General features: G+C 33.6%; 1 protein-coding gene across 1 annotated transcript; it reads left to right on the top strand.

Moving 5' to 3' along the window:
- The first annotated feature begins 7,196 nt into the window (after nt 1–7,196).
- Nucleotides 7,197–7,820, top strand: LOC141660642 (uncharacterized). Its single transcript, XM_074467631.1, has one exon. It carries the CDS (start codon nt 7,197–7,199, stop codon nt 7,818–7,820), a length of 624 nt encoding a protein of 207 aa, XP_074323732.1.
- Nucleotides 7,821–15,417: the final 7,597 nt, after the last annotated feature.

Genomic DNA, 15,417 nt, shown 5'->3' with positions numbered 1-15,417 from the left:
TATGTGCATTGGTCATATTAACCTCAAATTTTATAAATTTTGTCATTTTTAGTAATGTTTTAACTTTTTTCTTTAGATTTTGTTCGACAACCGTATACGAGGTATTTGACTGCACTTCTTTGGTTCTAGGAATCTCCATGTCATTAGTCTGATCAACATTTTTATTCTTCTTAAAGCTAAGTCCTCATCCACCAACTCCAGTATTCCATCATTAAAATGGGTACAAAGTTCAGGATCACTCAAAGGTGAATAAAGAATTGAGTGAATTTGGTTTAAAAATGTGATATCTTAATTTTATTAAATATAAATTAAAAGTACCTTTTCAAGTTGATCCCATTCTTCAACTTCACATATGAAGAATGTGATCAACTTCACACATGAATGTATTAGTTGTTAGATTATAATCATTCCAAGTTTTGAATTTGAGTAGACAGCAAGAAAAATATGGATATCCTAAATAATCATATCGATTTCTCATTTGTCTAGAGTCAACCTCAAAGTTGTGGGTTTTATTAGGAATTTCTCCCATTTTTATCCCTGAAATTGGTATAAGATTGCTACCAAGCCTACCACTGGCGCTAAATTTCTCGTTCTAGAAAAGTTTTATTTAAAAGGTCACACCTCCATAACACTTTTTTCTTTTTTTCGCTAACTTTATATTGGCTCTCACTAGCTGGAGTTTCGGTTTCACTAACTGCGTACATCCCTAAAAACATCCCTAAAAACACGATATTAGTGTATTATTTAGAAAAGGACATGACTTTGCAGAATGTTATTGCAATTATATATGCATCATGAAGGGTATTATAAACTCAGGGGATATGTAAAGTATGGAGTTGTTTATATTGGTACCAATAAAAAACACGATTATGTTGTTTAGCTTTACCCGATATCTAAGAAAAATATCTAACTATAAGAAATTTATCATTTAAGAAATGAATACTAGTTTAAGTTCTTACAAATTGTATTTAAATAGAGTTTTGCAAAGTGATAACTTAATTTTACATTAATTCCGTGGTCTTCACAGAAATTCTTGAATTCCTGGGAGCAGAATTCTCCGCCATGGTCCGTTCTGAGCATTTTCACACGTTTGTCTGTTCCCTTTTCCACATGCACCTTAAACGGTTTGAACATCAACAATGCCTGATCTTTACTCTTCAACATATACACCCACATCCAACGACTGTAATCATCAACCAACAACAAAAAATACAGATTTCCTCCTGTTGTTGCTGGGGAAATTGGGCCACAGAGATCTGCGTGCACAAGTTCAAGGGCCAGCTTTGCTCGATAACTAGTTTGAGCTGGGAATGATTTTCGCGTCTGTTTCCCCATCAAACAATCTGTGCACACCGACCTGCGTAGTTGGAGATTTAGTAAAGTAGGATACAAATGGGAAAATAGTGATTTACATGACACTGAGGTATATATAGAAGTTTAACAAACCTTGGCATTCTTGTAAAATTCAGAGTTTGATCTTGGAGAAGACATTCCTGAAACTGCTCTTTCAATGGCAGGGCTCATAGCTGGTTCTGATTCAGGTATAAAATCAGTGTGTGTGGATCCGTCGTTATTTTCTGACTGCAAGAGATTGGAAATATAACTCATGTACACTAGCTTTCTCTGTAGTAATGAAGGAAAGATAGAATTTTGTTGCTGAAAATAATTTCTTAAATTATTTATATCATCAAATGGAAGACTAAGTTAGAGATAGAACTTGTGCTTCCTGCAGTACTAATTAGAAACCACCGGTAACTATCTATCTCCTATAAATTATATCAGTAATCAATTAGTCAAAAGATTCGAGTTTGTTACCCTGTGATCAGCAATTATGAAAACAAGATGTAAACTTGAAACAGAGGGATTAAATATAAAGCTATCTATAAAGATTCGGATAAACATATTTTGAATGATAGAAATGTATAGTGTCTGATTGTACTTGTCAATTATGTAGTTAGAAACCTGATGCAGAATCCATACAATAATACCAGCAAACTCTATGATACAAAGATATCTATCAATCCAAGTAGCATTCTCGGGCGCATCGACATCCACAATGGACATTAAACCTATTGTAAATTTTTACTTAACTTGGGTGTTAATCCCAATTATTGTCATAATCATTTACACTTTTCTGGATGCACCACTACAGCATCATCATTAGTAAATATCTACTCTAGACACACTCTCGGACCATTGTCAGCGAACTTGTAGCTAATGATGAAATTTTTTCTTTGTCTTTTCAAATGCCAGGATAGGTGGTGATATTTACTCCTGAATGAACATAACGATAATTAGGTACAACATAGTGCACTTTATTAAAACTAAACACCTGGTCTGTCAAAAAAAATTCCATACTACAATGTAATATCAGATTTATAGAGAACTGTTGTCAAATAGCTGCACCTTTCACTTCTGATGCAAACTGTTGTCAAATAGCTACACCTTTCACTTTCGATGCAAAACTGGAAACTTCATATTGGTTGTAATTTTCCTAAGAAAATATTTGGCAAAAGCATGAAAATAATAATGTAGCTGAAATCTTACCTGTTGTGATCTTCCCTAATTAAAAGAAATAATAGATGCAACATTAGTAGTTCATCCATAAGAGAGCATACTCAAAATTGACAAGTTATCGCTAAAATAACATTTACTACTACCAAGATGACAATGCAACAATAACAATATGACTTAAACACTTGACAGAAAGATGGACTAGCATCTAACCTGTAGAAATTCCATGGACAAGTAGTATGCTTGCTTTACATTCACCTTTTCATAAAAATCATATGTCGCATTCCTGTAAAAGATTAGTGAATCACGAACACTCTGTGCACCAGCAAAGTATGCTACTTGGATTAATAAAAACATCTATAAAGCAAAAACAAACAACAAAGAAATATTAATATTAAAGAATATTAATATTAACAAAAATAAAGATGCATAATCGTATGTGTCGAGAATAAAAATGACATAAAAAAGACTTATAATTAAGCAAGAGCATTAAAAACCTTTGACTACTTTATAAACATAGAGATTCACAAACAATAAGAGTAACTCATGAATACTGTTATTTTCTTTAAAAAACAAGAAAATACCATGAGTCTAGGAGATTTGAGATGGGTAGTGATGTTTCAAAACTTGTTGAACAAACCAATAAAAAGTAAGTACATAGAAAACCCATGATAAAGAAAATAAAACACAATTAAACAAACTAATCCAAGCCGTGTCGAGAAATTAGGGTTTCACACAACAAGAGTTTGATTAATTGAAGATTTACAATTTAGGGTTTAATTGGAATCCTAATTACTTGCAATATGAGATGATGATATAAATTAGGGTTTTAACAATGGAAATATGGTAAGAGAGATAGAGAGATGAAAGAGAACGAGAAAGAGAGAGGGAGATAGAGATATATGAGAGAGAACGACAAAAAGAGAGATGCTAGAGACGAAGAGAGCTGGGAGAGAGTGATGGGGAAATAATTTGGAAATAAAGGGGGAATTATTTTTGTTGTTAACGGGGAAATATTTAGAAAATAACAGGGGAAGGTAGTATACGTGTGTTTTTTTTAAGTTTTTGAAATTAATCAATAACAACGGTTGTAGTTTCAAACCGATGTCTAAAAAAAATTGACAACGGTTATTCTATAAACTGATGTCTAATTCACGTTTTTCATTTTTTTAAAATTACTATCGATAACGGTTATTTTATCGACCGATGTCTAATACATGCAGTAACATCATTTTAAAAATAACCGATGTCTAAAAGAACTTTAACATCGGTCGTCTATGCAACCGATGTCTAAGGACTGATGTCCATTCACATAATTCTAGTAGTGACATATAACACTACTATATATAACTGAATCCGTCACTTTTTAAGATACACATAAATATAATAGATTCTGTCACATTTAAAGTGTACATAAACATGATAGATTTGGTCACATACAAAAGTATTGACCGTGTTGGCCATATTTTTTATTTCTGATAATTAGGGGGAAAGGTCTCGTGGTCAATGTTTACTTTTATTATCATAAAATCCGTCATATTTATAAAATAGTCAAAGTCAAATATGTCATATAATTAAATGTAACATGATCCGTCACATTTAAGCGCTCCATTTTTACGTCACAATTAGTCCATCACATTTAGTTTTTGTCCTTATAGTGACCTTCGCGGAGTTGCTGGGATACGGGGATGCAAAGAAGCTGACCAAAAGAAGAAAATACAAGGACTTGATGGAATCAGTAGATGTTCCTAGTGAGATCTTCTTGAAGATGCCAAAGGTCTTGGAAGAAGTTCAACAAATGTTCTTTTTTTACCCGCATGCGAAGTTATAATTTTTTTTTCTGGACGAGGAAATCTACAAGCTAGCCTCTGCTACTTTTCCATAACTAAGTCAGCATTCAAGGGATAGCCTTTATATGCGTACAGCTGCTACTGCGCTTGGCCTTATCATAAAAGAAAATGACAAGATTATCTTAAGGATAATTTTTCTAATATATTAATAACATATACTGCATCTATAAATTTACACTTAGACACTGAGCATGAACACTTGGACACTTATATGTAGTTTGATAAATTCTTGAGTGCAAATAATAGAAGTTTGATAGACACGTGTCCAACTGTAACACTCCTAGCTGACTTTGGTAATTTAGTGTGCAATTGTTTTTAAATAGTGAATATGCTTGTTTGTTTTGGGTGAGATACGGCTACCATGATATGTTCATGTGTTTATAATGATATATTAGTTTAGATTTTGGTTGGGGAGCATTTATGTGTGTCATCACGATTTATTTTTGCAAGTTACTTGCTTTTAGTACCAGTTTTAGATTCAAGATTTTATGAGCATTGAGATCAACAAAACTAAAGTTTAGTTTCAGGTAGAACATTTCAAATCAGTTTTTTGTACTTTTAAGAATGCAAGTACTACTTTGTTTATTTATAATTTTTTCTTAAATGTACTGTTTTGTTAGATTTTTTTCCATTTTCAATCTATACTATAAATATTTGTTATTGATATGTAAATCAATATGAAGATTATATAACTTTCTTTAATGACAGTTGAATAAGGTGAAGACATCGACCCTTGTCGAGAACTCTTTCCCATTGTTTAATCCTCGCTTTTGGTACGGTGAAGATTTTAAATGTTATTTTGTGAACTTTGGGAAATCTTTTGCCTGTTTAGAAATCTTTTGCTATTGTTTAACTATTTTAACTAATGGTATCATGTTTGCCATTTTTGTGACTTTCGGATAATTATTTCGTGACAGGTGTATGTATTTCGTGAGTTATTATGCAATGTAGTTCATTTGTTTTTGCATATTTTGGTTGCAATGTTAGGAGACTTTTATGGCAAGAAGCAACCAATTTTTTTTATTTCGAGTTATATTCAAATAACATAATCGAGTTAAATTAATAAGCTCAAAACAATCAGGTAAGCCTGTAGAATTTAATATGCACCATAAATAACAATAAATTTGGCCGTAATTAGATTACACGAAAAATAAGTGCGCTTCTTTCCAACAAAATTCGGTAATTTTTATATTAAATAGAAACCGGGTGCCCTTCATTTTCAACAAAATAGGGTCATATTAGATTTAACAATAACCTGCATTCATCATTTTTAATGAAATAGAGTCATATTTATATCATCATATTTAGCCGGTCATATTTTGCTATATACGACGTTTTTTTTAAAATGACTAGCTTCAAAAAAACTACTATTTTTCGGTCTTATTTAATTAAAACCAACCGTATTTGGTCGGTACGAAAAATGACCGATTTCATCTAGTCGGTTTTTGCCTTGTTGTTTGTATTGAATGGGATAAAAATACTAACATGATTTCTTGTTCAGTTTGATAATGTAAATAATGAGTTTTATTTATTTATGTGAGTTATGGTTTGTACTTAAGAGTGGGGAACATATGATACTTAAAATATCAAATCACACAAAAAATACAAATATTTGCATTTACCATAACTCTGTGCCACATTAAAAGAGTCGTTATTATACAAAATAAATATAAAAAAATGATAATCAGGGAGGTACAAAATTTTTGAATCATTAATAAAAGAATAGTTATTATACTAAATCTTGTGTGATATGGCCAGGATCAAATTTAACATAGAACCAACCCTGAATCTTCTCGGCAATCGCAGCTTGCTCAGATGGTAATGCTGACAAGGGCTTCTCCCTATTCTCCTTCTTCAATTCAGCCTCACTAAGTTCATTTTCAATATCTCTGAATTTTTGGGGGAGTTGGCTGATTTCCTCATCACCAAGTTTGCCTTCTCCAACACTATTTGATATCTTACTTCCCCTTTTCTTGTAGTCTTTCTTGAGATCCTCCACCTTGTATACGAATGTTGGGCTAAAACGGGTCGTCCAAAATTCTTCATCTGTCTTAGATTGTCAGTCAAACTCGAATTCATGATGGGGTATTTTTGGCACATGGAACTCGGTCTCCATGTAACCAGCAACCTTTCGACTTAGACAACAACCTTTTGACGGCTTGAACGGTTCTTGTCATTCAAAGCCCTCACAGTTGTCCGTATAATCTAACAACGTATAAAACTAACGTAAATAATAAGCAACTAATCAGAATATTCCCAAAACTGGAGCTCAGAGAGTCAGCTTACTGTTGGGTTTAAAACTTAAACATAAAATAATAATGTTGGTTTAGTATTTTCTAAAATGTTTGTATGAATGACTCAGTCTTATTTCTAGAGTGTTTGTATGATTTTTCATAATAAGTTAGTGGAGAATGTGTTTAGGATTCTGTTATATCGTGGTGCCTAGTTTCTAGCTAGTAACTAGTAGTTTAGTTATTTTACATTTCCTTATTTAAGTTGTACTGTTTGTTTCAATAAAGATAAGATCTTTGACAACATTTTTGAAGTTTATAATACCAGTTTTACATATCAAACAGTCATAGTATATGCTATAATTGGTATCATAGCATAAACCAGGTCACGGAAGAATCATCAAAGATGTCGAATGCGGATCTAGAAAAAGTGAAATGAGGGTCATTCGGGTTGAGCTATCCAATGTTGGACAGATGAAATTATACCATTCGGTCCCTCAAAATGAATGTATTCGTGCAAGCCCAAGGAGTATGAAATGCTATTGAACCGGATGATCCGAAAGCGGCCATTGAAGAGAAGATAGACAAGATTTCATTAGCAATGATGTATCAGGGTATCCCTGAGAATGTGTTACTGTCTATCGCCGAAAATAAAAGCGTAAAAGCGGCGTGGGAAGTGATTAAAACTCTGTGTCAGGGAGCAGAGCAGGTGAAAAAGGCTCAAGTTCAGACATTGAAGACGGAATTTGAAGCCTTGTGTATGAATGAGTCAGATCAATTGGATGACTTTTACCTGAAACTCAATGGTCTCGCGTCAAATATACGAGCACTAGGGGAGGAAATAAAGGAGTCATACATTGTTAAGAAACTGCTTCGAGCCATGCCAACACGATTTCTCCAAATTACTTCCACGATAGAGCAGTTTGGAGATCTTGACAAGATAACAGTGAAGGAAGCCATGGGATCATTAAAGGCTCATGATGAAAGAATCAAGGGAAATGGCGAGTCCACTGACAGCAAACTACTCTTAACAGAAGAGGAATGGCGGAAGAGAGAATCTAATGAAAGTAAACTTCTCTTCACAAGAGAAGAATGGCAGAATCGCAGTAATAAAACTAATGATGGCAAACCTTCATTTATGAGGAATCGAGACAAATGTCGAGTCAGGTGCTTCAATTGCAGTTTGTATGGACACTTTGCATCTGAATGTCGAAAGCTAAAATGAAATAAGGAGTATAGAAAAGAATCGAATCTAGCTCGAATAGAAGATGACGAGCTTGCTTTGCTTTCGGCAATACTAGAAGAAAAGGAGTAAAATACCCTTCTACTGAATGAAAGTGATGTGAGACCATGCCTAGCCTTGAGCAATGAAGAAAAACCACTAGATTCGAACTTGTGGTATCTTGATAATGGCGCTAGTAATCACATGACTGAGTAAAAATCCAAATTTAAGACTCTTAATGAACAAATTACAGGGAGAGTTAAGTTCAGGGACGGTTCAACTGTTGATATTGATGGAAAAGGCAGATTCTTCTCAAGTGTAAGGACGGGCAGGAACGCATGCCTGACCAGGTATATTTTATTCCCCATCTTCATAGTAATATTATCAGTATTGGACAATTGACTGAAGAAGGAAATAAAGTTGTGATTAAAGGTGAATTCATGTGGGTGTTTGACAAAGAACAAAATCTGCTCATGAAAATTAAAAGATCATAAAACCGATTGTGCAAGATATTAATTGAAACAGAGAACTCTGAATGTTTACTGTCTAGATTAGATGATATCTCAGAATTGTGGCATACCCGCATCAGGCATGTGAATTATCAAGCTCTAACTATGATGTTCAAAGAAAAGATGGCAAGAGGATTTCCTAAGATCGTGCAACCAAAAGAGTTCTGTACCGGCTGCCTAATGTCAAAGCAGGAAAAGAAGCATGTGCCAAGTCGATCTTCTTTCAATGCAGAGAAAGTACTAGAGCTAGTTCATGTAGACTTGTGCGGTCCAATCACGCCGGAAATAGTCTCAGGAAACAAATACTTCTTGCTGCTGGTGGACAACTTTAGCCGAATAATGTGGGTTTATTTTCTAAAATGTAAGAGTGAGGCATTTAGGGCATTTAAAATTTTCAGAGCATTGGTTGAGGATAGAGATGATCGAAAGATTAAGGTATTGAGGACTGACCGAGGAGGAGAATTCCTATCAAATGAATTCAAGCAGTACTGTAAAGAGGCAAGAATAACTAGACATTGCACTACACCATACACGCCCCAACAAAATGGCATTGTTGAACGAAGGAATAGGACGATAATTGAGATGACAAGGAGTCTTCTAAAATAAAGAAAGCTGCCAGCAATTTTTTGGGGAGAAGCCGTAAGGCATGCAGTTTACACTCTTAATAGACTCCCAACTCGAGCTATAACGGGCATGACACCGTATGAAGCATGGTCTAATTCGAAGCAAGATGTAGCACATATGCGAGTTTTCGGTTGCCTTGGGCACATGAGGATTCCCAGCAAAGGTATGAAGAAGCTAGACGATAGAAGTTTGCCGGTTATACACCTTGGAAGGGAACCAGGCATAAAGGGGTACTGCTTATACAATCCAGAAAAACAGAAAGTCTATGTGAGTAAAGATGTGATTTTTGAAGAAAGAAAATCTTGGCCATAGGAAAATGAAACACTACGCCATGTATTGGATTCCGCAACCGTTCAAACTAGGGTTGCAAACAAAAGTGTAATAATAGCCTTCTAAACCCATGTCTATCGCAACCCCTATTTTTTGATGTTGCGGTATAGTCAAAATGTGTTACCAAAATGACATAGATGATTAAAGACAATTTTTTAATTTAACTAATTAATAATTAACAGAGAAATGATATAATAATTGAAATATATTCTTTAATGTAACTCAAAATTATTATTTTTTTAAAAGTGATTTTAGTAAATTAATTTATGGACTTTTGTAGAAATTTATGGACTTTAATGTAACTCATTTAAATTATGCAAAATTAAATATATTAGGCCTTGTGGTTGAATTTTGGGTTTGGGGCTGGGCGGCTAAGTCTTGTATAAGGCGGCAAATGTAATTTTCATTGAAAGCCAAAAATGAAAAGGGGGAATCAGTACACCCCACTCTGACTCTTATCTTCTTCTTTCTTTCCATCCAAATTAGGTCTTCTAACTTTGTCTCTCCAACTAAATTATGGTCCGAGGTGAGTTGGGATACAAGGGTTCAATTAGGGTTTGAACTTTGAGTTTGATTTTGATTTTAAGGTATAATCCCCACTTGATATGTGTGTAATTATTGTGTATCTCTCTCCCTCTCTCTATCTATCTCGCTCTCTGTATTTCATTCTCTCCCTTTCCTTCACTTTGTTATTTATTCTTTTTTTACAGATTTTCAAGATGGCAGTGGTGAATTCGTAATTGATTGAGTAATAACTAATACCCAATTGATCGAGTAATAACCAAAATTTTTCGATTATATTTTTCAAGACTTAAAGCATTTGATTTTGGGGATTATTCCTAATTAAATCCCCAAAATATTTTTTTTTTGTATACAAGGTTGTCGATTGTCGTATCTGTGGTGATCCAAATTCCCTTATTCGATTTGAATTTGTCAAGTTCACTGATGAGGGTAAGCTTGTAAAAACTACTAATATTGTTAACTGTTTATTCATATTTTGTAGTTGTATTGATACTCTTGAGTGACCTGGTATGTTCATACTTTATGCAGGAAATGGAAGTTTCAGATAGTCTCATCATTAAGATCCATCATTCTTTCTCTGCTGATGTACATTTTGCAGCACCAATATCCTCTTTGAGTACAAATAAAGTTGAGTTGGTGTGATTTGTTTCATCCTCACATAAACCACTGCTACTTTTATTATTAATGTTTTACTATATTTCTTCTTATCATGACATGAACATTTTTACTGTATTTAGGTTCGAGGTGTGTTAGAAATATTAAAAGGGTGCTCTAGTTCTTTATCGAATTTTTGAATATATCGAATTTGCCTCCTGGTAAGATTTTTTTAGTTAGATATTCATTTGTCATATAAATCATACTTTTATTATGAGTAGAAAGGATAATTGTCTCAAATTATTTGTGACGCCCTCCAAACCCGGGGTCTAGATTTGGGGGTCACTAGCCACTAAATCATAATAAAATAATCACAACGGAATAATATAATAAATATGATCCCTGTACCTGTACTGAATCGATCACAGGTTATAGTATGGAAGAGGAACTAATACAAACCAAATGTTATTACAAACCATAAGTCTAATTAGTTTTACAGATTATTCAAATTTTATTACAAACCTCTAGACTATCCAAGCATCCCAAAACTGTCTACCTGTAATACATACCACTATTTACAAGCACTCGACTTCTGATCAAACCTGGATCTCAAGCCTGCTCTGGCTTAGCTGAAAGATTAGATTGATAAACAAGTATGAGCGAAAGAAATGCTCAGCAAGCAGTATAAAATGTGCTTGAAATGATAAACCACATTCTGTTAATAACTGAACAACATGATAAAATCATTAATATTTGATCAATAATAAAAGCTTCACAAGCTATCAGTAATAAACGATAATTTTTAGATTGGAATCTAACTCTGACGGACGTACTATCACATTCTGATCAGCCCGTGTGATAGCACAAGGTCATGATTCATAGAAATATGTCCCCAAAACACGAGTACTCAAATAAAAAGGTAATATACCTGCCTGTGGCAAAAATGGTGTCATAATATATCATATAACACATAAAAATAGCCCCCCAATGGACCGTCCGTCCCGGTCACTTACGCATTCATCCAATCCATAAAACATTTTGATCAAATGAGCCGAATCAAAAGACATCCTTAACCATATAACTCCCCATTTCTCATGGCCAGAGTTATCTCAACAATCGATGGCGAAATAACTAGAACAATTAGTTATTCGCTAATCTCAATTCATTGTTCCACTACATAGAGTAATTTATAGCAAAATATAAATAATTTACATTTATTTAACTATTTATAAATAAAATTAATTGATTAATTGATTTTTAATCAATTAATTAAATTCATAAATAATTTACTAAAATGAATTATAAATAATTAAATCAAATTGTATTTTTGAAAATAATTAAAGAAAATAATTTTTAGAATTATAAAAAATAAGTAAATGATTTTTGAAAATAAAGTATATAATTTTTGAAAATTAGAAAAATAAATTTTGAAATAAAAGAAAAAGGAAATTAGTGAAAACAGGTTTTATAAATAGGGGTGGGGGTCTGGTGGATCGAACGGCGGCAGGGGGGAGGGCAACTCGGCGGAAGTTTGGAGAAGGTGACCGGTTTCTCGCCGGTTTCTGGAATTTCCAGATTCCGGTCGGGATTCCGGCCGACCTCCCTGGGTTCCGGCGATTCAAAACGGATCTAAACCCTTCAATTTTTCAGCGCTTTCGATTCAAATTCGCTTCTGAAACTCGTACAAATCACTAACATTCGTAGTTAACTTCGGAAACCAAGAATCCGATCAATTCCTATCAAGGACACGGCGATATCGCCGGAAAATGTAAATCGATCAAATCCAAACCAAATTTAACGTTCTTTATATAAAAATGAAGCTCAGAAGGAATACAATCTATTTATATGATCCTTATTAACCACAACAATCTGTATAACTCAAGAAATCGAAAGTAAGAATTCAAAAATCCCATGACTCGGTTCATCAATCTTGGACTAAAATAATTCAACCAAGTACATAAATCGACTCTACAAATCATCCTAAATCTATTTGTAACAACAAAATCAATCAACAATCATTTTATTTCAAAAATGAATTCACGGGCAAGAACACTAAAATCCATTTTGTAAAATACCTAACCTTGATTCGTGAAATTGGTACCAATTGAACGGGCTTGAAACAAGGATTAAATTGATATGCAGAGCGTTTGATAGTTAGCTCAAAATCATCAATTCTTTGTGATGAACAAAATCATACCCCAAAAAATGTTGTTGGTTTTTATGAATTTTCTGATTTTTAATAGAATAAAAATTAAATAAATAAAACCAATTCAGCTATTTATATCTTCACAAAAATTATACCCCAAAATAAATTAAAGGTGTTTTTATCCCCTAATTATATTAATTAGGGCCCCAAAATAATAATTACGGGGAATAATTTTAAAAATGATAAAATACAAAATCAATGTCAAAATTCCCTAAAAATTGCGAATAATTAAAAAATATAAAAATAAAGGGTATTTGAAATACGAATAATTTTATAAAAATGAAAACACGGATTTTGTGGGGTTTGTCGTCCCGATGGGGTCCAGGTTCGTTGATTTTTGAAAAACAGGAACGATCCCTAAATTACTAGAAAAACCCGAAAATACCTAAAATACATTCAAACGCGCATAAATTGAAATAAAACAAGTATCTTAATAAAGACGCTAATAAATACGCGTACCGATTACAGATAAAGTCATATCATTGCAGTTTAAACATATATTAATCAATCGAAAAAGTTTAAACATGTACAACATCTAATATCATGGCAATAATCACTTTAAATTTATAAAACACATAATATTTATTTATTTAACATATAATATTTACATAATTTTCCCGGATATTACATTATTGTTGATCTTGTACAGCTATATGAGAAACTAGAAGCTATATTATCTGATACTAAAGGAAAAACAAATGAAGTGTTAAAATAAATGAGCTGAAAGTAGCTGAATCAATGGAACGTCCCTGTAGATACCAACTTTGCTGAAAATGTTGAAATGTTCGGGGTGTTAGATGATGTAGGTGTCTGGTACTGGTGAAAATAGCTGAATCATTGGAACTTCCCTGCAGATACCAAAGTCTTGGCTGCCATGATATTTATCTGTATTATAGAAAGCAGAAGCACGAGCAACACTGCCGGTTTCGTCCCTATAATGGTCAGTTTTCTTCCTGAAATAATAATTTTGAAGATATATTACGTCAATCTTTTAGGTATCCATGACTAAGAGTAAGCTCTAGCTAGTAGAAGTTAGATGTTACCTTGGTAATGAACAGCATGAGCATAGGTGTTGTGCAAAACCAGGATGAGACTTGCGATTATCAGCATTAAAAACCTTACCAACTCCATTATAATCTTTGCTGAGTTACCTTAGGTGTTGACAGTTGAGTATGCTCTATATTCCATGGTGAGTATGCTCTATATTCTGTGTATTAAAAGGGCTACCAGATTTTTGTACTGTATATGTTGTATCAAAAGGAAAGATTTCTACTACGTGATCTGCTTCTCGATCTACTCCAGCCTATTCACCGATCCGTAATAAAATACTAAATCAGGCCACCTCAAGATTTGATGTAGAGATACCATCACTGAATGCATTCGCCTCAAAAGGTTTATGAATTGTACAACATGCAATGGATATAATATATTCTTCAAGTTAACTTTTACTACATATGTTCCAACATCCAGATATAAGATACAACCTTCTCTATATTTCTTACATAATCAAGTTTGCCCATCTAAATTAGATAATGACTAATATTATGTCCCTAAAGTGTCATTGAATATTTCAAGGTTGATTAATTTTTTCACGACACTGCTAAAAGCCAAGCTAAAACTATACAAAAATTTATCCTAAAACTTAAAAAGGTTGGGAGTATGATTGCCTCCAGATGCTTTATTTTTGCTAACTCATTTGTATTTTCTTACAGGAGTTCCGAGACCACCATCTGATCAATCATCACAACTCAGTCAAACTGATTCCAGCTTCAGGTAAGACAAAACTTAACTTGACCAGAGTACTTTATATAGATCAATTAAAATGTATGCATCTGATTTACACAGGTTGTAGTTTTAGTAGGTTACACTTAATCTGATGACCAACCATGTTGTTATGGTGTCGCTTAGGTGTCCTGGTAGAAAAATAGGCATAGCATCTGCTTGGTCAGAATGTTCACATGGCACGCCATAACGCCATTCTTGGAGTAATATATAATTCACAAGGAATAATTGTGGAAAATAAAAACAATGTGGTTTAACTGATTATAAGGAATAAAGTCAATACCCATAATATATATTTTCCACTGGAAACAGATCACCATTCTCGCACAGGAATGGGCTGAATGGAAAATTGTACGGAGATTTGTCACAACTTAATATAGACATATCATTTGTTAGTTCTGGTAGACCGAGCACAGATGGCATGTTTCCGTCATTTGGTGAAAGTTTCGACATGAGCTCGACTCCCCCAAGGCTTTCTAACATGTTAGACGGAGACAACCAAGGGTTTGACTTTGGGCGTATGTCGGTGGACACCGCCACGGCAACTGAACTATCATATTCCTCCTCTGACGGGGGTTCATCTGCTTCACAGCCAATGGTACGTTATAAAATCTTAATTCTACCAGCATGAAAGAGAGCGATACAAAACATTAATTTATTACTCTCTATCTTACAATGATGAAGAGAGATCCAATTTTTTTACATGGTTGATACCAACTATGTACCTAATAAAGTAAATTAAGGTACATTGTTTTTGGTCACGTATTATTTTTTGTCTAATTTTTCTCATCTCTGGACATGTGGTGGGTGGGGGGATATTTAATGTATGTTTGTAATTTACAAATTGAAATTGAATTTTAACTACATGTAAAATAAAAAACTTAATCTGAATTTGTATAAAGTTGTGGCATACTAGAGGTTTGTGAACTTGTGTTCTGTTGAAAATCCAATTTCACTGCCTTGGCAGAATCCCCAAGGTTCCTATGCTATGGTGTAGTAAATTTACTCACAGAATCATAGGAGTCATCATTCC

This window comes from Apium graveolens, chromosome 5 (genome assembly GCF_009905375.1).
Source record: "Apium graveolens cultivar Ventura chromosome 5, ASM990537v1, whole genome shotgun sequence".
Taxonomy (NCBI): Eukaryota; Viridiplantae; Streptophyta; class Magnoliopsida; order Apiales; family Apiaceae; genus Apium; species Apium graveolens.
Note: the sequence above shows the minus strand (reverse complement) of the source record. Positions and strands in the feature narration are given on the sequence as shown.

Excerpts from the sequence above, each read along its gene's own strand:
- LOC141660642 (XM_074467631.1), top strand. The coding sequence starts at position 7,197 with ATGATGTATCAGGGTATCCCTGAGAATGTGTTACTGTCTATCGCCGAA.